The 24,770-nt window shown below is 41.9% G+C and overlaps 2 protein-coding genes across 2 annotated transcripts; both read right to left on the reverse strand.

Moving 5' to 3' along the window:
* Positions 1–11,362: 11,362 nt before the first annotated feature.
* LOC100551676 (7-alpha-hydroxycholest-4-en-3-one 12-alpha-hydroxylase) lies at positions 11,363–13,108 on the reverse strand. Its single transcript, XM_003221900.4, has one exon. It carries the CDS (start codon positions 13,087–13,089, stop codon positions 11,542–11,544), a length of 1,548 nt encoding a protein of 515 aa, XP_003221948.1. The 5' UTR covers positions 13,090–13,108; the 3' UTR covers positions 11,363–11,541.
* An 8,135-nt stretch (positions 13,109–21,243) lies between these two features.
* On the reverse strand, positions 21,244–24,452 carry LOC100565509 (7-alpha-hydroxycholest-4-en-3-one 12-alpha-hydroxylase-like). Its single transcript, XM_003221886.4, has one exon. It carries the CDS (start codon positions 23,288–23,290, stop codon positions 21,749–21,751), a length of 1,542 nt encoding a protein of 513 aa, XP_003221934.1. The 5' UTR covers positions 23,291–24,452; the 3' UTR covers positions 21,244–21,748.
* Positions 24,453–24,770: the final 318 nt, after the last annotated feature.

The following is a 24,770-nucleotide window of genomic DNA, read 5'->3' on the forward strand; positions in this document are numbered from 1 at the left end:
GGGTATGCCCCATAGAGATGTGTGTCAGCTGCGTACAGATGACACTGAACTCCAAAACTCTGGATGACCTCACCCAGCAGTTTCATGTAGATATTAAAAAGCATGAGGGATAAGATAGAACATTGTGGGTCCCTGCAAGCCAATGGCCAGGGATCCAAGCAGCCATCCCCCAGCACCACCATCTGGGTCTGGTCTTCCAGGAATGAGAAGAGCCACTGCAATGCAATGCCCCCAAGTCCCATCCCAGAGAGCCGGCCAAAAAGGATATCATGGTTGATGGTATTGAAAGCCACTGAGAGATCCAGGAAAACCAGCAGGGACACACTCCCCCTGTCTAGTTCTCTGTGGAGAACATCCACCAAGACGACCAAAGCTGTCTCCATTCCATAATCATGCCTAAAACCAGACTGCTAATCTTGGATAATCGGTTTTATCGAAGATCCCTGTAGCTGGGTGGCCACCACCTACTCTAGAACCTTTCCCAGGAAGGGAAAGGTTGGAAATAGCCAATAGTTGTCAAGGATCATAGGGTCCAGGGAAGGTTTCTTTAAGATTGGCCTTACAACAGCCTTTTTCAGGCAAGATAGTACCTTACCCTGGCCAAACAAAGTATTAAAAATGTTAGAGATCCAATCGGCCAATCCCCCTCCGGCTTGCTTGATGAGCCAGGAAGGGCAAGGATCCAGAGCGCACGTGGTAGCCCTCACAGCTCCAAGGATCTTGTCCATGTCATCAGGCTGAACAAACTGAAACAAATAATAGCAATGGCTACACAGGTTCATACAATGGGAAGTCCGTGTTCAGCTGTATGATAGACCTCTCAATATGTGAAGAGAGAGAGAGAAAAAACAAATGGTGCCTTCTTGCAAATATGTTACTTTTTATTACAGTAGAGTCTCACTTATCCAACACTCGCTTATCCAACGTTCTGGATTATCCAACGCATTTTTGTGGTCAATGTTTTCAATACATCGTGATATTTTGGTGCTAAATTTGTAAATACAGTAATTACTACATAGCATTACTGTGTATTGAACTACTTTTTCTGTCAAATTTGTTGTCTAACATGATGTTTTGGTGCTTAATTTGTAAAATCATAACCTAATTTGATATTTAATAGGCTTTTCCTTAGTGCCTCCTTATTATCCAACATATTCGCTTATCCAACATTCTGCCGGCCCGTTTATGTTGGATAAGTGAGACTCTACTGTATAATGTTTTACAGCAAAAAATAAATTTCTTAAAAGCCCCCTATCTTCTATTCTGAAACAAACTGATTTTCTTTCCTCTTAACTGACAAAGGACTTTATCACAAAATAACTGGACGATTGGACTGCGTTTGATCTTTCCTTATCACTCAATGTTGTGATGCTTCCAATTCTGTATTTGCATTGTTAATGGATCACATTTGCATTTCCATGGTTAATGGATCACATACTTTCACTTATGGGAAAAACCCATCAATGGCTCCACTATACTGCTGCTTAAATATAGTTTCCGGTGCAATACCTTCATTTTGCTGCAGTTTGGACATTTTGGCAGCCGTGTGCTATGAAGGAATGTGGTCATACTCTTCTATTCCTTTCTATCCCTGAGTAGGTCAACATCACATTGCTTTACTTTGTTCCCCTGGTTTTGTTTTAGTTTTAAAACTAGTTTTGTTGTAATTGAGAAATTGCACTGCCATGGGGGAGAGCCACCAGAAGGCTGAAATTATGCAATTATGGAAGCATCCCCTAATTTAAGAGAAGTATTGGAACTGTGTAATTGCACAACTGCAGCCTAAAAATAAAAAATACAAAGTGTGCATGCACATGCATCACCAAAGTGACACAACAGTACTATTGGAGATAAGATGTGAACATTATTGCTTCCATACCCGTACATTTCTATTTGTTTAAATAATTTGAATGCTGCTAGACAACAGACTGGTGTGGTGTGGAAATTCAACTGATTCAAGGACTGTACTCTAGTGCACACCAGCAATAGGATTTAGGACCATGTGTCATTCTACCCAAGTACTGCACTACATGTACTCCAGATATCATGGGGTAGTGCTTGGAGCATTGGACTATGGACTCTGAAGGCCAAGATTCAATCCCTACTCAGGCATGAAAACTCAGCTGAGAACTGTGCTTATTTTCTGCTCCTCCAGAGCCTAGGAAATGGAGCAATTTATTCAAATTATAGAAGAAGAGATTCCACCTAAATATTAGGAGGAACTTCCTTGCCGTAAGAGCTCTTGAACCGTGGAATATGCTGCTGCCGGGGAGTGCGGTGAAGTGTTGTGGTTCAGGCAGATGAAGATGAGGGGACTGGTATTTCAGAGCCTGGGAGAGTGGTGGATGGTACTTTCAATGAGAGAAATGAGGGGATTTTAGAGCAAGATTCTGTCTGTGAGAACAGGCTTGAAAGTGAAACTGCTTCGGAGTCCAGCAGACAGGGAGATGCATTGCCTGGTGGAGACCCTTCACCTACTGGTAGCATAACAACCCAAGATAAAGAAATGGATGGGCGAGAAAGCTCACCTGAGAGAACACCCATGCTCAACAGGCGTATCAGGCTTGATCTTAGGGAGGAATTAAGCAAACTTTAAAAGTCACAAAGACTCTGTAAGAGCGTAAAAAGTCTCACAGGCAAGGAAGTCAAGGTCACAGAAATGACTTCATGTTTTGCAGTCCTTAAATCAGAGAAGTGTCTCTTTGGGAATCCAGATCAGGCAACACTGCTATGCAGTGAGGATCTTGAATCTAGTTTCCAGTTCATGTTCTGAGTTTGAATTTTGGGAGTTTGTATTAATGTTTTAAGAAGTTTTTTGGTTTTGTTCTTGGATTCATGTTTATGGTTTGATTCTTGTTTCCTGGATTATGCTCCTGTTTTGATTCTGGTTTTTCCTGTACCTTGTTTTATGGAACAGATTTGACCTGTTTGGATTATTGCCTTTGGAGTATTTCTCCCTATTGCCAGTTTGGATTGGCTAATTATTTGTTGACTATTTTTCCTATTACCTCTTGGAATTAAATTTCTTATTTTTCCCTTTTATATGTACCTTTCTTAATAAAATGTTTTATTACCACTTTTGGGATTCCTAGTTGGTGTTGAGTGCAAGGTGAATCCTGGCTGGGGTGCAATGTAAAGTTTCCTTTTCTCCCAGAGTTTGGATGGGCATCTGTTGCAATGACTTTGATTGTGTCTTCTTGCATGGCAAAATGGGATTGGACTGGATGCTCTTTGGGATATCTTCCAAATCTATGATTCTATTAACTTGGGCAAGTCACACTCACACAGCCTCAGTGGAAAAGCAAGGCAAACACCCTCTGAATAAATGCTGCCAAGAAAATCCTGGGATGGGTTCAGTTTAGGATTGCTTGACAACAACCTGAAGGCACAGAAAAGCAACTGCATATTACATATGAGTCAGAAATAAACAGGTAGAAAAGTTCTCATAAATTTTTGAAGCAGTGCACAAACATTCAATGCAAACAGTGTACCATGTAATGTGAACACCCTTTAATAAATGTGAAGAACAACGGACAGGAGAGTTTTATTAATTATTCTTAATGATTTTAACATTATGACTGATGAACTGTGGTCTAGGGATAAATGACAAGTTCTCGGTATTTATGTTTCAATTGAATAACATTAAAACATTAATTTGGATGCTAATTATGTAACTTCCTGCAAAACAAGAAAGCCTGCAATTAGGTTCTGGCTTTTTTAAACCTTAATTTCCAAAGCTCCTGGGACTCCTGGGAGAATGAGCCTAGGTATCATATTTTTATTTTGCACAGTGAATTCCATGAAAGGCCATGGTGTCTCATATGAACTTACCTGTGTTTTGAGATCTTCTGGGGATGCCCTCCTCTTGGTCCTTTTATCTTCGTGATTTGTTCAAGGTCACCCATTGGGTTAGAGCCGCTGTGGCACAATGGGTTAAACCCTTGTGTCAGCTGAACTGCTGACCTGAACGTTGAGTTGCTGACCTGAGGGTTAATGGTTCAAATCCGTGAGATGGGGTGAGCTCCCGTCTGTCAGCTCTAGCTTACAGGGACATGAAAGAAGCCTTCCGGCAGGATGGTAACACAGCTGAGCGTCCCCTGGGCAATATCACTGTAGATGGCCAATTCTCTCACACCAGAAGCAACTTGCAGTATGTTCTCAAGTCACTTCAGACATGATTTAAAAAAACCCATTGGGTTCCCACAGCTGAACAAGGATTTGAACCCTAGTTTCTGGAGTCATGGCTCAATGCTTAAACCACTACAACACACTTGTATAGATTGTGATTTGCTGTTTTTAACTGGTTTGGGGTTTTTTAAAGAGTTGAATTACTTTTTAACTTGAAAACATTGTAAATTTGTCAAATATATTAGTTTTAAATATGGGAATCCAGCTTGAGTCTGGAAATGGGAAGAAGGCAGAACAGAAATAAATACCATTGTCATCATGCTACATTATGAGAGCTAAATGAATTATTGTGGTGCCGAGAAGGAAATGCAGTTGAGGCCATGAGAAACAATTTAGTTGACCTTGTGATTCATAACATCTTGGAAAGAAGAACCAGCAGACCCTGTGAGAAATCACTCATAGATCAGTGATGAAGTTGCTAACACTTTTGGCAAGGAAATAAAATAAAGAGACACACAAGTAATTGGTATACAATATGTTTCATTTCTAAAATTGAAAAAAGAAGAGGAGAAAACCAAAATTGCAGAGATTCCTGATTTACAAACCACGAGCACGCATATTTAAACATGTTTCTGAGAAGACAGTTCTGGGAAGTTGCTTATCAGATGCCAGAAAATGACTAGTCCACTCCTAGTCACTGAATCCCAGATACCTTTCAAGTCACTTCTATTTCAAACATGTTTCAGGAGTGTAATGCAGAAAGAACCTTAGCAGAAGCTAAATGCCTCAGAATTTAAAAGGGAATTTTTAATTGCCAACCAGAAAAGCTGCCTCCAACATGCAACATACAATTTCAAGTCAAAATCTGACACTCCAAATGGGTGGTTTCTTAGAAACCAAAGGGAACGTGCCATAACTCATTGGGACCTTGTGGTAGAGATGGTTGAAGTCCCGAAGCAAACTCGCATTTGGTTACAGGAAGCTCTTTGGCATTAAATACCTGGGCGGTGCCAAGGACACGTAAGCTGTTATAAACAATTCACTTATTTGTGTTGTATGCCAATCTATCAAAAATGGTCTACAAGCTTTAATGTTGGAGCCACGATGTCATAAGCTGTTTTACTTTGTGGATGATGTTCCATTTGTGGAACAGAATTAATATGTATCTGCATAGTTAATTCTAGGATCTTGAGGCACATAACCCCATGAGACATACTGCCAAAGGTTTGCTTGTGCAATGTGGTGCCCTTTAATTGTAAATGATTATTAAGTGCTCTCCTGGCATAGCATGAGCCTGTGACAGAGCAGTTTTTGGCTTGGAGAAGCAGGTGCCTCAGGAATATCCACATTTATGAGGTGTTTGGGTTCTTAAAGAAGTGAACAATACATTGCATTCACTCACAAACTCCATCTTATGGGAGTCTTTGCCAATTCTAGCACAATATTGTTTCATGCACAGTACATCTAGAACAGGCATGGGCCAACTTGGGTCCTCCAGGTGTTTTGGACTTCAACTCCCACCATTCCTAACAGCCTCAGGCCCTTTCCTTTTCATGTGGTCCCATTATGGATGGGAAAACATGACAGCTGGGCCCTTGTCATTATAGCCATCTGGTAGAGCTGAAGAAGCCAGCTTGGCCGAAGTAAAATGGCTAAAACGGATCTATGCACAAGCCTAGTCTCAATTACCACTCTGTTATGCAGCATTCAAGACTGCATGGTATTTACTAGAAAAAATGACATTGTTCTGAGAATGAAAAGGTTTCTGTCCAGTTTCATGTTCCAAATAATAAACATCAATTCTGTAGTAACAATAGCTAATAATAACCTGTAGTTATGGTATTAGATTAGCCATTCTGAAAGTCTTTCAATGAATGGAATAGGGATTGCTGTAATCCTAAACAACATATAATAATTAGCATTGGCAACAATTATAGCATTAAAATTAGAGATGGCATCATCCTAGAGAGGATTTCAAGACATGGTGCATAAAGTTTTAAAAATGAGCCACAATGGCTTAAAATCTAACAAAAAACACACCAGCCTCTCCACGTTTGTAGGTTTAACTTTTTTGGTGAAGCAATAATTTGCAATCACACTACAGCTAAAAGAGTAGGCAAAGAATATGTATTCTAACTGAAATTCTGTGGCTTCCTTCTGTAGAATTTTGGCACTAGTTCAGGCATGGGCAAACTTCGTCCCTCCAGGTGTTCTGGACTTCAATTCCCACAATTCCTAACAGCCTACCAGCAATGGGGCTGCAGTGCCGCAGTGGGCTAAACCACTAAGCTGCTGACCAGAAGGTCAGCAATTAGAATCTGTGGGATGGGGTGAGCCCCCATTGTTAGCCCCAGCTTCTGCCAACTTAGCAGTTCAAAAACATGCCAATGTGAATAGATCAATAGGCGCCACTTTGGTGGGAAGGTAACAGCGTTCCATGCAGTCATGCTGGCCACATTGTGACAAAAATATGATATATTGTTTGAATGGAATTGTATGAAAGATGAATGAATAAAACCTAATAATTTTGAAGACACCAACCTGTAGACTAAGGCCTGTAATGACTAACTACCTGCTTGCTGAATCGTAATTAAAACCTGCTAATAAGACCTGAAATAGTTGACCTGCCTAACTGTGACTGATAAGAGAAATGTTTCCATCAAGTTAAGAAAATGTTTGCAACTGTTAAGAAGGAAGTCAAGTCAAGGCCAACACCAATCAAGAAGAGTCAACATCTGGTCCAGGAAACTGAAATGGAGCCAGGATGGAAGACGTCTGTCGTTCATTTACAACTCTGGGACAACGTCAGCAAAATATTGCTAGATAAGTGACCTTATGATGATCCAGAAAGTGTAACAGACAGAGATGCTGTTCACCCACTATGCTCTGCTCCATGGGAAGGAGAGAGATTGTATACCTTTGGGCCTCCTTTTCTCATAGGAAGAGGAAGGAGTGCATTTTGGAGTCATGATATGTGTTGCAGGGAGTCAGTTCTGCTGTATGGGAAACAGGGGTCTGATCCTTGCATTGTTCTTAGGGGAAAAGGATGCATTTTGGAGTTTTGAAGTTTTGGCGTTTTGGAACGATGTGTTGGCAGGCTGCAGTGGAAGCTGGATCTGGCCTAAGCAGGTGCTTCTACAAGGAGGGAGAAAGGATATGGTAATCTTTGTATGCATGAAGATGGATGCATGTACATGTGTGTGAATGGTGAGTGAAAATGTAACCCCCTTTGTCTGTTAGCCAATGTAGTAGGTTGTTGTCAATCCAATAAAGTTGAATAGAATCTGTATGTCTGTATGTCTAATGTCATTCTTTGTTGTTCTGTAAAAGTTCTGATATACCTCTCACACTGAAATTGCAATAGAAAGAACCTATGCTTTTAAAGTTATTGAAAAGTTATTCATAACAACATGACCTATGAGGCATCTATGGACAACGCCGACTCTTCAGCTTAGAAATGGAGATGAGCACCACCCCCCCAGAGTCAGATACGACTAGACTTAATGTCAAGGGGAAACCTTTACCTTTATTAGTTTCCTCATCCAGTCTATTACATGTTACACAGACACTGAGTAAGGACCAAGGCTTGGATTGAGATCGACAGGAGAAGTAGGATTGGGTGTCATCTAAAACTCCAGATGATCTCTCCCAGTGGTTTCATATATAAGTTAAACAGTGTATGGAACAAAACAGAATGCTATGGAAGAACATAGGTCCATGGCCAAACAGAAATCTTCCAGCACCACCTGCTAGGTTTGCATCTCCTGGAAGGAAAGAAGGGGTAAACAATACTTTCACGTCCCACCTTATGAGGAATCCCTGAAGCTACCATTGTCAATGGTATCAAAAGCTGCTGAGAAGTCCAGCAGAACCAACAGGAACACGCTCTCCATATCCAGTTCCCAGCATAGGCCATCACAGTAAGTGACTATAGATGTCTCTTCCATAATCAGACTTGAAACTAGATTGAAATGGGTCAGATAATCCATTCATTCAGGAACTCCTGGAGCTGGGAGGCCACCACATGCCACAACAGCTTGCACAAGAATGCTATGAGATATTTGTTTACAGCAAACAAACTAATGAAGGCAAGTGGAAAAAGGATGGGGAGAAAACATCCACCTATGCATGCATTTGTTCTACCCAAGACATGCAATACATTACATACACAAACTCAGATACATTTGAGAGAAAAATACACACTGCAAAACACATACGACTGCTACCACACAAGCTATCACAAAGTAATCAGGCAAAAATGATATGGAGAAAGAAAGAGAGACCATGAAAACAGTCTATATGAAAAAAAAAAAACCTAAGCTGCTGCCTCAACAACATGATGCATCAGCTTAAAAGAAGCCAAGACAATTCTAGGCTGTATCAATAGGAGTCTAGTGTCTAGATCAGTGATTCTCAACCTTCCTATTGTTGTGACCCCTTAACACAGTTCCTAATGTTGTGGTGACCCCCAACCATTAAATTATTTTTGTTACTACTTCATAACTCTAATTTTGCTACTGTTATGAATCATAATGTAAATATCTGATATGCAGGATGTATTTTCATTAACGGGACCAAATTTGGCACAAATACCTGATATGTCCAAATGGGAACACTGATGGAGTTTGGGGCGGGGGGGGGGGGGGAGAGATCTTGACATTTAAGGAGTTGCAGTTGCTGGGATTTATAGTTCACCTACAATCAAGAGCGCCTTGAATCTCACCAATGAGAGAATTGGGCCAAACTTTCCACATAGAACCCCCATGACCAACAAAAAATACTGGAGGGATTTGGGAGGAATTAACAGTGATTTAGGGGAGATGTAGTTCACCTGCCTCCAGTGCTGGAAGTCCCACTCTATTCCACCTTTATCATATGGAATATCATACTTGTCCAGAGCACCACAATTTAATATGGACAAGCAGGAACATATCCAGAGAAGGGACCCCACAATGGTCAAAGGCTGGGAAACCATTAACCCCTGTGAGGAGCATCTTAGAGAACTGGGTGTGTTTAGTTTGAAGAGAAGAGAAGGTGAAGAAGTGACATGATAATCATGTTTAGATATGGGAAAAGATGTCATAATGTGGATGGAGCCAGAAACTAGAACATGGAACAATGGATTCAAACCACAGGATAAAAGATTCCACCTAAACATTAGGAAGAAGTCTTGGCCAAGAGTGCTTTGATGGCATATTACTGCATGGCAGAATGGGACGGGACTGGATAGTCCTGGGAGATCTCTTCCAATTAAGGATCCTATTATTCCATGACTATAACCATGACCATGTGCAAAGATAAAGCACTATTACAAAATTCACATCATCTTATCAACCCTTCTCCCTGAGATATAATATCCTATCCAGGGTATCTTTTCTTTCCTCCTGGATGCAGGAAAGGGTGGTGGCACCAGTATCCAATCTGGACAGCAAATTCTGCTGATTTGAACCCAATCCTGCTGAACAGACCACCCCGAGGCTACAGGATACTTTGGAGTTTCCAGCAAACTCCAGAACATTCCTAGACTTTGTCCAAAGGAGTGGAAAGTAAGTTTAAACAACAACAACAACAACCAACCACAACAACAACAACCAACAACAACAACAACCAACAACAACCAACAACCAGCAACAACAACAGCCCTGCAGTATTCTCCAGAAGCCACTGTGCATCATGTGGACAGCTCAGCTAGCAGAGATGAGCCTGGGTTTGGGATGAGCCTGAGTTTGGGGGCTTGTATCGACAAGCTCCAAATCAGGCTAAATGGGAACTTCAGCATTCCAAATCCTAGAACGATATTCTGTTTTAACTCCCTCCGGGATACATTCAGTCAATGGGATTTGCCTACATCTTGACTCATCATTCAGCAATGGACTAAATAGGTCTGTTCTAGTAGGATGCCAAGGCCTAGGTATATCAAAAAAAGTATGCAGTAGAAAATTAGTCAGCAATATTTGTGGTTGTTGTGTGTCCTCAAGTTGTTTCCGACTTATGGAGATGCTAAGGTGACCCTATCACTGAGTTTTCTTTTAACTTAAAAGAATTCTGTCCCCTGTAATGATTTTTTCCTTAAGTCTCAAATTTCTAGCATTCTGTTCATCACAGCATTTCAAAATACATCTAGAAATACAGCATTAAAAACAAATGCTCACAAATCCACAATACAGTAAAATTAGCATCAAACAGCCAACAGAATTAACAGAACAAGTAGACTTATACCAGAGCCATATATCAGTGGGAACCTCTTCAGGTAGCCTGCTATTAACCTGAAGCATAACCCTGCCAGGACACAAGTGTGTGCTTTCCATCTATGTAATTGTGAAGCCAACAGGAAACTGTTACCTGGAAAGGCCAAGAGCTTGACCACTGTTCCCACCCTAAATATCTTGGCATCACTTTAGATAGAATGCTAACATTTAGGAACACACTGTATGAACACCAAGCACAAAGTAGCTTCACACAATAGCATCCTGCAGAAACTTACTGACAGCACATGGGGCGCAGACCCAAAATTAATAAGAACATCAGTCCTGGCCTTGTCTTATTCAACTGCTGAGTATACCTGCCCCGTTTGGCATAAATCTGTCCACATGAAACAGGTGAATATAGCACTGAATGAGACATGTAGAATAATAACAGGATGTCATAAACCTATACCTGTTGATAGACCCCCCACCCCCAATATGCAATGGGATGTTGCTGCCAATCGTGAGAGAAATATGGTTGAATACTGTGAAAGCCACTAACTGTATGGCTATCAGCCTCTTCCCGGTAGACTTAAATCAAGGAAAAGTTTCATGCAAACCAGTAATTCTCTAAATGTTCATCCAGAAACAGTAAAATTATCCCTGTGGGCAGCAGAATCAGGCAATTCCAACTGGATGGCCCTCAATGAGTATCTTCCTCCAGGGATAAACCAAGAATAGGCAACTTGCAAGTCCCTGAACAGACTCAGAAGTGCAGTTGGCAGATCAAGAGACAACCTGGCTAAATGGCACTACCTAGAAGATGCCCCTACCTTGTGCGACGGTGGAGCAGAACAAATAACTCCACATTTGTATGCTTGCCCGTCATGCCCTGCCTCATGCACAGAGGAAGAACTCTTTAAAGCTACAGACAATGCAGTCGTTGTTGCCCATTTCTGGTCTACAATTATTTAGCTCTTCTGATCTCTTTATTCTATCAGTGTTAAACTTATTATGCAATGCTTTTGACACGAAATAAATACATTAGCCAGTCTAAAGATAGAATTTTATGTCAGTCTAAAGATGAAATCAAACTTGAAATTGCAAAACAACACAACCAAACCTCTCACTCACATTTTGTAAAGATTTTTTCAATGATATTTTTCCCTTCTGAGATTCAATCAGAATAAAGAGATGCAAGGCAAAATATTACCAAGTTTAAATTTCTTTAATCTGAGCATCTCAGACGATACCTGAACTGGATATCGTGGGAAGGACTGGCAGCCCCAAAGCCACACCGTGCTTCGTCTGTTGGCGGCATGTCCTCTTCGGCATTCACCAGCTCCACGTCAAAGTAGACAAGCATCAAGATCACAAACATCTTCATTTCACTGACAGCAAAATAGCGCCCGGGGCACATGGTAGATCCACCCCCGAATGGCATAATGTAATGTTTCAGCAGTTTCCCATTCTTATAGAATTCCTTTTTGGTGCCATCCGGGTTGATGAATCTGTCGTATTTGAAAGTCTGAGGATCAGGGTAAATTTCCGGATCCATGTGCAATCCAATGTAGGGGAAAAGAAACAGAGTGTCCCCTTTCCGCAATATATATTCCCTGCCATCTCCCATCTTAATATCTATGTCTTCCATGACACCTCTGATAATAAAAACACTTCCTTTCAAGCGCAACGTTTCCTGTATTGCGCTGTCCAGAAGAGGGGTCTTTATTTTATCCAAAGCCAAACTGAGGAAGGGGCTTCCTGGCTTCACCTCCTGGCCCGTCTCCTTGAGGACTCTGCCCAGTTCTTCCCTCACTGCCTTCATTGCTTCTGGATGTTTCAAAAGGTACAAAATAATCCAGAACGTGGCTGGACCAGTGTTAGCTTGAGATGCCCAGAGAAGCAGAAGCAAGAACTGAGTCCTCATCTTTTCCGTCATTCCAATGTTAACCATCTCCCGATCATTTTCAACCACCCAGCTGTTGATGTCGTCCCTCTGATACAGTTTATCTACGGACAGAATGCCCCACAAGATGCTCTGTAATTTCTGTGTCTCCGCCTGTCCTATGGGATCCAGCAGTTTGACAGCAAGTTGTGGGAAATAATGGTCAAATTTATGAAATATTTCAAATATCTTTTCACATTGTGCTAGATTGGTCTCTACTGAACTGTCTTTGCTTCCGCTTTCTTTGTCTGACTTGGTGCCGAATAAAGACAGAAAAGCTGCTTGGAAAATAGTTTTGTAGCTGAAATGGAAGAGTCCAGCTTGATGCCAAGTTCTTTGCCCATTGCCTGGGCCATGGCCTTTAAGCATTGAAATTTGCAATTTCTCCATCATCACTTGGTTCAGTTCACTGAGATGCTTCCCATTCAGAAACTTCTTGCTAATTGTTTGCACAGCATGATGATGAACTTGAGTGGGCTGGAAACCAAATGCATTATGAACAACCGTTGATGAAAACTTTTCAAAATCCAGTTTTTCTTTGGGTTCCTTCATTAAGGGTTCGTGCGTATGTGGATCTGCCACAAAATTTATATAATTGCCACCAACCAAGACGGTGAAGATATCTCCATGTTTCTTTCGCATTCTTTCCAAAAACTCTGCAGGACTCTTCCTGAATTGTATCGCATATCCGAGCCAAGGAATGAAGCCTTTGTCCAACGGAGGTTCTTTGGGTCTCCTCTTGCGAAAGGCCCCGATTGTATAAAGGCCACCAAGAATGATGGCCAAAAGGGAGGCGAGGAAAGCAGAAAGCACCGTCTCCCAGAAATTCATGACTGCTTGGTTGAAGGAGCACTGCAAATAATGAATAGGTCTCCTGGACTAGTTATACAGCATCCAATGAAGATGCACATCTAGATAGGACTTCCTCATTCCACCTGTGAGCTGGCAAAAGCAGTTGTGGTTTTCCTGTGCCCTCAGTTGTTAATAACATTCCGTACTCATCTGTCCCTCCTAAATTATTATGCTTTATGCTATGACTCTTCATGTCTTCCCTATGAAGCTGTCATTGCTTAGAACTTATACATATTTATTGGAAACTTAAAATTCCTGAAAGAAATCACTGCATTAAAAGAAGAGAAAGAAGAGGAGAGGAAGAGAGAATGGCAAGTGATTTCTGCTTCTGCTTCCATTCTTCAGGAAAAGACACTTAACTAGCACGTCCAAAATCCTGTTTAGGCAGAAGCTCTGCCAACATATTTTGCAGGGCTTCTCTTCACTAGTGAAGAACCCTGGGATCGCCTGGAATGAAAGGTTGGCTGCCTTTTTTATAATAATGTTAATGAAATTTTTTCTATAGTGAATAAAATATGTAAATACTATAGGGAAAGAGCAGTGGGGAGTTAAATGATGGGAAAGAGGGGGTATGAAGATGGGTAAAAACAGGGAAGAAAAATTCAAAAGAAGGGGAAAAAGAGAAAAAAGAAAACAGGGGGGAGGGGGAAGTTTTGGATTCCACTCTTTGTCTTTGTGTTGCTTTATTTTTCATCTTCCTTTAGTCAGTCCTGTCCCCTTTTCTTCTCTTCAGTTCTAGGACCAATTGTTTGTTCAGTGCTTAAATCTATTTGGATACATTATCTCTTTCTTTTCTTCTTTCCATATATTCCTTGAAGAGTCATCAGTCGGTGGATATTATTGGTTTCCCCAAATGTCTTTTCATTAAGAATGTTAAAGTGTCCATATCCATAATGTCCATAACTTTGTCTAACCACTGCTCTATTGTGGGTTTTTTTTTCCATTTTCCAGTCTCGCGTAGACCATTCTTGCTGCCTTTTTCAGATATACAAACAGTTTGTCTTTGGTTTTGACCAAGTGAAAGTTTGGGTGTCTTGGGACCTCATCAAATGGACTTCTTGCTCCGTTTTCATTTGTTTTGGAAATGGAGCCCCACAGGAGCCCCATGAAGGCCATCCCATGATGAAAGGGAACTTCTGGTGGGACTCTGTGGGGCTCCATTTCTACAGCACATGGAAACAGAGCCAGAGGTTTGTCATCAGAAGTTGATGGTTACCCAACTCCAAACCTGAGAAAGTGGGGGAAAGCAGATTTTGTGTGTGTGTGTGTGTCAGGAGTGACTTGAGAAACTACAAGTCACTTCTAGTGTAAGAGAATTGGCCGTCTGCAAGGACGTTGCCCAGGGAATGCCAGGATGTTTGGATTTTTTTACCATCCTTGTGGGAGGCTTCTCTCATGTCCCCGCATAGAGCTGGAGCTGATAGAGGGAGCTCATCCGCGCGCTCTCCGGGTTGGATTTGAACCGGCAACCTCAAGTCAGCCACCCAACCTTCAAGTCAGCAGTCCTGCTAGCAAAAGGGTTTAACCCATTGTGCCACCGGGGGATAAAAGACGGGGAAAGGACATGGGATGGCTAGTCATTCCAAAAGATAGGAAAAGACAGTAGGGAACGGGATAAGACTATTCCCTCCACTTTCCCTTGCTTTTCCCCACCCGTCTGATGAAGTCCCTAATGAAGCACAGTTACATCCCATGAATTTCCAATTTTTTTTTTTAAAAAAACCCAGCTTTTCCCCACTTTGGACAAAGTAGAGGGGTACTTCAGAATTTCCTGTTGACTCCAGGGCATTTTGTGGCTTTGGATCAGGCTGGGCAGCTAAATCAAATCCCATTTGGACACCATAGGATACATCAGTGCAGGGAAATGGGATCGCCCATGGCCATGTCACCATTGCTCCTTGATGACCACAGTTCTATGTGAGCTCCTGGCCATCTTGGATATCTCTACAGACATCAGGATGGTGCATTTGCATGATGAGCTTGAAGAAAGTGGGCAATATCCTTCCATCTTCCTGGTCTTGTGGGCTCCCTTTTCTGATGTCAGCAGAGATGCTCATGATGGCCAGGACCTTACACAGAGTTCCATGATAATCTAGTAGTGGAGGTGGCGATGGCGACATAGATGAGTAAGATATATACCACTCCAGCAGATCAGCTGTATTCCCCAGCCATGGGAACAATAGTTCTGGATTTGGCATGAATATGCTTGATCTGGGGCTGCTTTATACTGAGTTAAACTGCCCACGCAAAGACCAAAAGGAAGGAAGTAAATTTTTATAGGATTGAGAGAAGCTTCTATGAAGTGAGGGATGCTGAACGAGTCTCCGGTTGTTGAAATCTGGAAACATATTGTGTGGCCTTGGAATAAGAACCATCTTCAGATGCACAAAACACTTCTTCCTTATGAGCTCACCTTCTGAATCAGAATGCAGTCTTTTGAATGGATAGGATTTATTATTGCAGAATTTTGAACATGCTTTGCAGTAGAAAAAGCATGATTCTTCAGTGATTAATGGATATTTACGACACATGTGACTCAGGTTGTGCTCTTGTTAGCTCAACCACACTTTCCAAACAGGCTGCGCACTTCAAAAGAGATTTAGTCCACTTTTATTGAAATCCAGTCTTCAATCTCACAAAACATTCTTAGCCCAAACTTGGGTGTTTTCAATGGGTTTCTCCACATTATTATAGTCCACACCCTGTTTTTGTACAAGCTATTTATGTGGGTTGTCTTACCTGACCAGAAACCTGGACTTATTAATAACAAAGTTATGTGTTTCTGTGATAAATTATTTTCTACAGTTCTTATGAAATAAATTAAGATATTCTTCCATGTCAGGGATCCAGCTTTTTAAAGCAAATGGTATCAACCTAGAAATAGACATTTTAAAGGCTTTCTAGTTGTAATGAGGAAAGGTAACTTCCATCAAAAATATTTCTATGAGTTAATAAGAGTCTCTGAGGGATCCCACCCAAAACTCAGCTGAGGTGGGGCAAACAAAAATGTCCTTGGAGCTGTGTTAGGAGTTAAGAAACACCTGGGGGGGGGGGGGGTCAATTCTCTATACAGTTTCCCAAGAGTTGCTCTGGTTATGACTCAGGTGAGTTATTTGGGGAACTTAGATGCCTCTCCCAAGTCAGCTGAGTAATGGGTCTCAGGTGGCCACTGCCTCGGCTTACACAACGTCAAAGCCAAACCCCCACTCTTAGCTGGTTGCAGTTCATGAAGAAAGTTTAAATAGGTAATAATTTCAATAAAAGTTGCCCATAGTTATACCAGCTCAGTTGTCTTGTCTCATTATTGTGTCGTGGGTGGGCAAAGCTTAAGTGTGAAAGAAAGGTAAGAAAGCTAAATAGAAAGAGACCTTAAAATGAACATTATGGAGAGTAAGAGCCCCCAGTGGTGTAGCGTATTAAACTGTCACAGGTCTGCTGGTCCTTCTGGGCCCATAACCACTGTCACATTTTGTAAGGAATGCAACAGATGGTCCCATTCAGCAGTTAAGCTCGACATCATAATATAAGCCTGTTGCTCTTTGGCAATCTGAACACCTCTGTTTTGGCATTCAATAAACAAATCTTTCATCTTCTTAACATGTTGCCTCACATCTGCCCCTTCTTCAAATGTTGTTCTATAAAGTCTTTTAGTGCAAATCATTTTACCAAGAGTACTCTGTCTCTGATGAACTTGCTTCAACACATTCCTTACCTCTTGTGCAGTTTGCAAATTCTGCACATGAACTAACTGACTTGGCATTAAACTCAAAACCAATGTTGCCAGTCCTCTCTCATTTTTAACTGCGTCTTGTTCCGTTCCTAGAATAGTATTTTGTAGCCCTTCTCTGACTAACAGATGCTTCACATAAATGCTCCACTCCTTATGATTTTCATCACTTAACTTATCAAACACAGACAAAGGATTTGAACTTGCCATCCTTGCCTTCCTGGTAGGACCCTTGATTCCCCGAGATAAAGCCTTTAGCAGCTGACGAAACAAACACTCAGCACAGCCTGGCAGTCCTCACCTTCACAGGAATGTACGGCACTTTTATGGCTTTTCCTTTGAACCTTCGCCTCGTAAATCACTTCAAAGCCCAGCATGCCCCGTTGCGAAGCACTGCTTTTCTGCTACGGGCAAAGCTTGCTTCCACCGAAGACAAACTCTCCCTCTCCAGCAGGTTAAGCATGGCTCACCAGAACGGCTTCCTTCTCACAGCTCACAGCTCAGCTCACCACTCAGCTCCCAGACCTGTGGCTCCACACAGACTGGACAGTATACTGGGTACACTGGAAACTGGTCTGGTTCTGGCACAGTCGCAGGTTCTGAAGTAGGCTCTGGTGCTGATCCAGCTGGTTCTTCTGGTCCCCTTCTGGATTCTTCTGAACACTGTCGCAGGTCTGCTGCATAACCTGGGCCCATAACCACTGTCACAGGTCTGCTGGTCCTTCTGGGTCCATAACCACTGTCAGAGCACGCGGTTTGGATAAACACACATGCAGCGGAAGATCAACGAAGAATCACTGGCACCAATAAAGAGGCTTAAGCCTGTTTGGCTTTCTACAAAAGGTTTACTGACAAACGGAAAACTCTCAAGACGACATATACATACAGAGTGCAAATAGGCAGAGAGCAGAGGGCAGAGGGGAGACAGATAACACAGGGAGCTATTTATAATCACCCCTGCTGTCTGATGCAATACACAGTTAACTCTTTACACACTCGCATAGTGGACAGCAGACAGTATGATGCAATCTCCAGCTCACATTGCAATACTATAACTCAATTACATTTAAACAACACTATATACAATCATTCCCACTTCAACATAAACCACTGAGCTGCTGAACTTGCTGACCAAGAGGTCAGCAGTTTGAATCTGGGGAGTAGAGTTAGCTCCCGCTGTTAGCCTCAGCTTCTGCCAACCTAGCAGTTTGGAAACATACAAATGTGAGTAGATCAATAGGTACCGCTTCAGCAGGAAGGTAACGGTGCTCCATGCAGTCATGCCAGCCACATGACCTTGGAGGTGTCTACGGACAATGGCGGCGCTTTGGCTTAGAAATGGAGAGGAGCAGTAACCCCCAGAGTCGGACACGACTGGACTTACCTTTACCTAAGAGTAAAAACCTTTACCTTTACCTAAGAGTGAATATTCAACTGCCTGAAGTAAAAAAAAATGGTTGTTTATTGGAGCTGGAAAGTAAGGACATAGCCTGCGTTATGAAAGGCAGAAGTGTCTCCCCGGGTGGGATTCGAACCTGGCAGCTTTCAGGTCAGCAAGCCAACCTTCAAGTCAGGAGGCTTTTATCCCCTAGGCCATCAGAGGCTCCTAAAGAAGAAGAGGCTCCTAAAGAAGAAGAGTGAAGTTTGGCATCTGGTGGAGAAAATAGGTCATTACAACTAATTAAAACACTGGTGGGATGGGTTTATTCTGCTAAAGCTATTATGAAGATAATGTCTTCAGGACTAAGATCAGAAGGGAACGCTACAGAAGCATGACGAGGATCAATAGTTATGGTGACATCATTGGATATAAAATAAAAAGCTGCTGGAAGAAATGTAAGCACTGCAGACAGAAATGGCTCAACTAGGACCTAATTTAAAGAAATAAATGTCAGATAAAGTTATAAGAGATTTCAAAATGGAGCTAAAACAACTGAAACAATCTATGGCCCAGATGATAGCAGAAATTCATGATTGGATAGACTACAACAAGGAAGCGATGCTCGCCCTCTATTCTGCCTTGGTCAGACCATACCTGCAATACTGTGTCGAATTCTGGACACCGCAATTGAAGGAAGATGTTGACAAGCTGAAAGTGTCCAGAAGAAGGCGACTGAAAGGATCAAGGGCCTGGAAAACACTGTGTAGATGCACCCAAAGAAAGTAACCATTCACACAAGTTAGAACACATGCACAAACACTCCCCGAAAACATACAGGCAACAACAAACCCAAGCCAAATGCACATCACGTTATAAAAACAAAACAAAGATGCCAACATCCAAAACTTATTAACAAAAAAGCAGGCAAGAGAAGTAGAAATCATACATACACAACATAAGCCAGTGGCTGTTGCAACCGCACTGAAACCACCCAGGGTGGTCACCAAACCTTAACATAGCTATCCGACACACCAAATCTCCCAAATAGGTTCTGTGCCCTGTAAACACTGGATGTTGAACTCATGAGCGGATTCAGTAGTCGCCTGCTGCCATGTACGTATAACTTTACCAAAACACTCCCTAATGAAACCCCATGGCCACTTCTGGATGCTTTCAGAGTTCCTTTTACTTATCCTTTTCCCCTAGGTGGCTGGGAGCACATCAGAATAAACAATCTGAGCTCTAAGTCATCGATATTTTATTTTCTGAGAATGCCTTTGGAGCTTCCATGAACCCCAGTGCTTTCCTAGGGGGGGGGGGGAGCTGGTATGAGCAGGACAGCATTTTGCTTTGCGACATGAGGCCCCCTAGCATAATCTTTAAATAAGGGAGACCCCATATTAAGAAATCCAAAATTGTGTAAAAGTAGAGGGAGAAAGACCTGATGTTGGATTTTGGTAGCATTTTTCAGTGCTGGTTGGTTGCCACTCTGGAAATCAGATGTGAGAGGAATGGATTTTGGCAGCCTGATCAGAGTATGTTATTCCACCTCTGTACAATCTATAAAATATGACAAAATTCTAGCCATGCTATTAATCCAGTTCCCTCCCTCCAAATGAAATAGAACAACACATGAAGCAATGCGTTTTGATTTCTAGTGGATCACCCAAGTTCCAGATCAATACTCTAATTGCTGCATTGCACAGACCTCTTTTAACAAGCTAATTCTGGTATGCTACAAAAAAGTATGGCAAGCAGTATGCATGTAACAATATGGTACTACAATGTACTCATGATGTACCAGCTTTCCATTTGCATTGATGGTACATACTGGAACAGTAGCTTTGGTCAAGATTGCGAGATGAGCAATGCGGGAATGATGTAAAGCAGTCGAGCAGTGATGTGACAATGTTCTGCATTGACACCAGATACTTGAGACGCAAGCACAGCACATTTGTCCTAGTTCAACATTAGTACTGAATGGTGCGTTTGATGGCTGGGTGTAATATTAGGATTATTGTGGGAAATCAGGCCTGAAACCAAGTGCTAGCCTCAACTACAAGAGACCCATCGAATCAATTATTGAAAAGGAAGCCAGTTGGGCTACTCTCACTAGGACAAGCCTTTGGATTTAGATCTTAGGAAGTTAGCTCTTCTCTACTGGCATTGCTCATGTTCACTGTTGTCAGATATGCTCAACAACCACATAATTTGAGGGTTGGTATCAAGGGAGTTTTTCTGAAGTTTGCCTTCAATCTGGAGATGAATCTTTTTATAGCCAGAGGATGGCTGACATTGCATCTCAAACAATCACTGCAAAGCACAACTAGTGTCCCAATCCCCAAAAGAGTAAAATAATTACTGTACTCTTTGGAGATATAGTGGAGCCCCCGGTGGCGCAGCGGGTTAAAGCACTGAGCTGCTGGACTTGCTGATCAAAAGGTTGACGGATTGAATCCAGGGAGCGGAGTAAGCTCCTGCTATTAGTCCTGGCTTCGGCCAAACTAGCAGTTCAAAAACATGCAAATGTGAGTAGATTAATAGGTACTGCTTCTGCATGAAGGTAATGGCACTCCATGAAATCATGCTGGCCACATGACCTTGGAGGTGTCCATGGACAACACCGGCTCTTCGGCTTAGAAATGAAGATGAGCAGCAACCCCCAGAGTTGGATACGGCTCATCTCAGGAGAACCTTTACATTTACATTTACCTTGAGATATAACTCACAACTGAGTTAGTGCACAGACCTGCACTCATTCCATAAACTTTACTCCCAGAACAATTACTGGGGTTAAGAAGCTTGCCTCAATAACAATAAGCCTTGATCTGGATACGCAAATCGGTGAAAGCTTAAAACACAGTGTGGACAATACTGTCCGCTACATTGGAAAGAATAAAGATGGCCATGCTTTACACCTGAGTGTTACTGTTAGAGTTATATTAAATTAGTTAATGGAAGAATTATTCATATTAGCATACAACCACTGCTCGCGTTACAGAAAACAAAAACAAAACAAAACAAAACAACAACAAATATTTATTTATATCCTGCTTTTCTCCCTCACAGGACCCAAAGTGGCTTGCAACATATTAGAATCACATAAACAACAATCAGAGTACATCAATAATGTAAGCATAATAGGATAAACAGATTAAGAAAAACAACAATAATATGATGTCCAAGTGAATAAACAAGTATGCTAAACATTATTAAAACAGCATAAACAGCCAGTGAAATTAAAGTTGTAATGATTTTAGTGGCCAGAGATGGTGTCAATTCTAGAGATCATCAACATCTCCAAGCCCTTGGCTCTAATGTCAATGCAATGGTGCACAAGAATCTTTATGTTCTGTTAACTGCAAAACAGTACGAGCACTCTACTGGAATTTGGCTCTCCTCACTCCATGCATCCCCACTGAGAAATTCCATCCTTACACATGAACTAGTTTTAGTCCTTTTCTTCCCAGAGTTTGCCCATCAATCAAAATAGTACATGCCTTGGAAAGCTTACTTATGTTTCTTTCATCTCAATGTCTCAGGCGATACCTGAACTGGATATCGCGGGAAGGACTGGCAGCCCCAAAGCCACACCGTGCTTCGTCTGTTGGCGGCATGTCCTCTTCGGCATTCACCAGCTCCATGTCAAAGTAGACAAGCATCAAGATCACAAACATCTTCATTTCACTGACAGCAAAATAGCGCCCGGGGCACATGGTAGATCCACCCCCGAATGGCATAATGTAATGTTTCAGCAGTTTGCCATTCTTATAGAATTCCTTTTTGGTGCCGTCCAGGTTGATGAATCTATCGTATTTGAACGTCTGAGGCTCAGGATAGATTTCCGGATCCATGTGCAAGCCAATGTAGGGGAAAAGAAACAGAGAATCCCCTTTCCGCAATGTATATTCCCTGCCATCTCCCATCTTAATATCCATGTCTTCCATGACACCTCTGACTATGAAAACACTTCCTTTCAAGCGCAGCATTTCCTGTATTGCGCTGTCCAGAAGAGGGGTCTTTATTTTATCCAAAGCCAAACTGAGGAAGGGGCTTCCTGGCTTCACCTCCTGGCCCGTCTCCTTGAGGACTCTGCCTAATTCTTCCCTAACTGCTTTAATTGCTTCTGGATGTTTCAAAAGGTACAAAATAATCCAGAATGTGGCTGGACCAGTGTTAGCTTGAGATGCCCAGAGAAGCAGAAGCTGGAACTGAGTCCTCATTTTTTCTGTCATTCCATTGTTAACCATCTCCTGATCATTTTCAACCACCCAGCTGTTGATGTCGTCCCTCTGATACAGCTTATCTATGGACAGAATGTCCCACAAGGTGCTCTGTAATTTCTGTGTCTCTGCTTGTTCTGCAGGATTCAGCAGTTTGACAACTAGTTGTGGGAAATAATGGTCAAATTTCTGAAAGAGTTCAAATGTCTCTGCACATTGTGCTAGATTCGTCTGGACAAGCTTTTCTTTGCTTCCTTCATCTTTGCCCGGCTTAGTGCCAAATAAAGAAAGAAAGCCTGCTTGGAAAATTGTTTTGTAGCTGAAATGGAAGAGTCCAGTTTGCTGCCAAGATTTTTGCCCATCGCCTGAACTCCGGCCATTAAGCATCACAACTTGCAATTTCTCCATCATCACTTGGTTCAGTTCACTGAGATGCTTTCCATTGAGGTATTTCTTGCTAATTGTTTCCACAATATGATGATGAACTTGTGTGGGCTGAAAACCAAATACGTTATGAACCACCATTGATGAAAACTTTTCAAAATCCAGTTTTTCTTTGGGTTCCTTCATTAAGGGTTCATACGTATGTGGATCTGACACAAAATTTATATAATTGCCACCAACCAAGACGGTGAAAATGTCTCCATGCTTCTTTCGCATCCTTTCTAAGAATTCTGCAGGAGTCTTCTTGAATTGTATTGCGTATCCGAGCCAGGGAATGAAGCCTTTGTCCAGTGGAGGTTCTTTGGGTCTCCTCTTGCGAAAGGCCCCGATTGTATAAAGGCCACCAAGAATGATGGCCAAAAGGGAGGCGAGGAAAGCAGAAAGCACCGTCTCCCAGAAATTCATGGCTGTTGGGATGAAGGAGTCCTGCAAATGATAAATAGGTCTCCTGGACTAGTTATAAAGCACCCAGCCAGATAGCAATCAGGGCGGAACTACTTCTTGCCATTCCCGAACTGGCAAAAGTAATTGAGGTTTTCCTCTCCCTGTCAATGTTAGTCACAGTTCAGTAGTTACCTTTCTTTTCTATACCATTATATCCATGTTATGTTCTTTTCCTGGGTGGGATTAAGGGCATGTTTATGGTTTTTATAAGTGACACATTTGAACTATAAATATTGCTAGGAACTGGAAGGACACGTTGACCCAATCGGTATTTCTGTTCATTGAATAATATAGTTGCTGCTAATACTGTGATTACACTGATACCTAATCCATACTGTGACAATTTCCTGTTCCCCAAACCTGGGATCAAGAACATCTCATACCCTGAAATTTCAGGAACCAAAACAGTGAAAATTAGGGGCAGGTCCTTTAGATGCCACAGAAGTGATGTATGCTGACGGTTTGGCTAGGGTCACAGACAACAATCTGAGACAATTAATTAACCAACTAAGAACAAGAGGACTTCAATGAAAATAGTGGGTGGGGGCAACCAATCAGTTAATATAGCAGCCAAGAGCCAATGCTGAAGCCATTATCTCATTTCAAGCCAAAAGGATGAGCGACGACAAAATGTACCAAACTAACTGCTGCTGCTTCCATTGTTTCTTCTTGTTCTTCCATTCCATTCCATATGGCATGTTTGACATTTTTACAGATCCCAGCCTACTGATGGTATTTCTGGGAAACTAAACAATAAGGACTCCTCTCCCACCTGATGTCACACTTCCACTCCCAGGTCTTCTGCAAGAAGAACATTAATGAATTCCTACGTCATTGCTTGAAACAGAATGGTGAATCCAGAGACATGCATACAGCAGTGTTTTTTTTTTATTCACTGATGTGTATGCCAACACAATGTACCTATCATATTTTCATCTGGGCCAATGAACAAACTTTGACCTCAAGCACAAATGCTGGAAGATGGATGCCCAGGCTTTGAAACCATCACACACAAAGATCCAATTTTACTATCTGCTCATCCTGAGATTTGTATCCTGCAACAGTTTTCTCAGTTCTTGCAACAGTAGTAGGATTTGCTTTGCATATCATAAGGACTTTTGAGGAACTGTGAAGTCCTTATGCACTCCTGCTCTGGAGCTAATAGGTTTGTGCAATCTGGGTAAACTGTGATCTGTTTCAGCATCCTAGGTTTCGTTGGGGCCTTGATCCATTTTTTTGGGAACCTCATGAATTCTGTTTTTGCTCTGGGGAGCCAAAAGATTCATTTTCTATCTGGATGCTATGCACTTTAAGGAGGTAAGCATTTTAAGGAGGTAAGGAAGAATGATGACCTCCTGGAGCTATCCTCCCTGGGCTACCTTTAAAAAAAATCCTCTTTTTCTTGGCATGCTTGTCTTCTTAATGCTTTGGTTTTGATGCA

This window comes from Anolis carolinensis, chromosome 6 (assembly GCF_035594765.1).
Source record: "Anolis carolinensis isolate JA03-04 chromosome 6, rAnoCar3.1.pri, whole genome shotgun sequence".
Taxonomy (NCBI): Eukaryota; Metazoa; Chordata; class Lepidosauria; order Squamata; family Dactyloidae; genus Anolis; species Anolis carolinensis.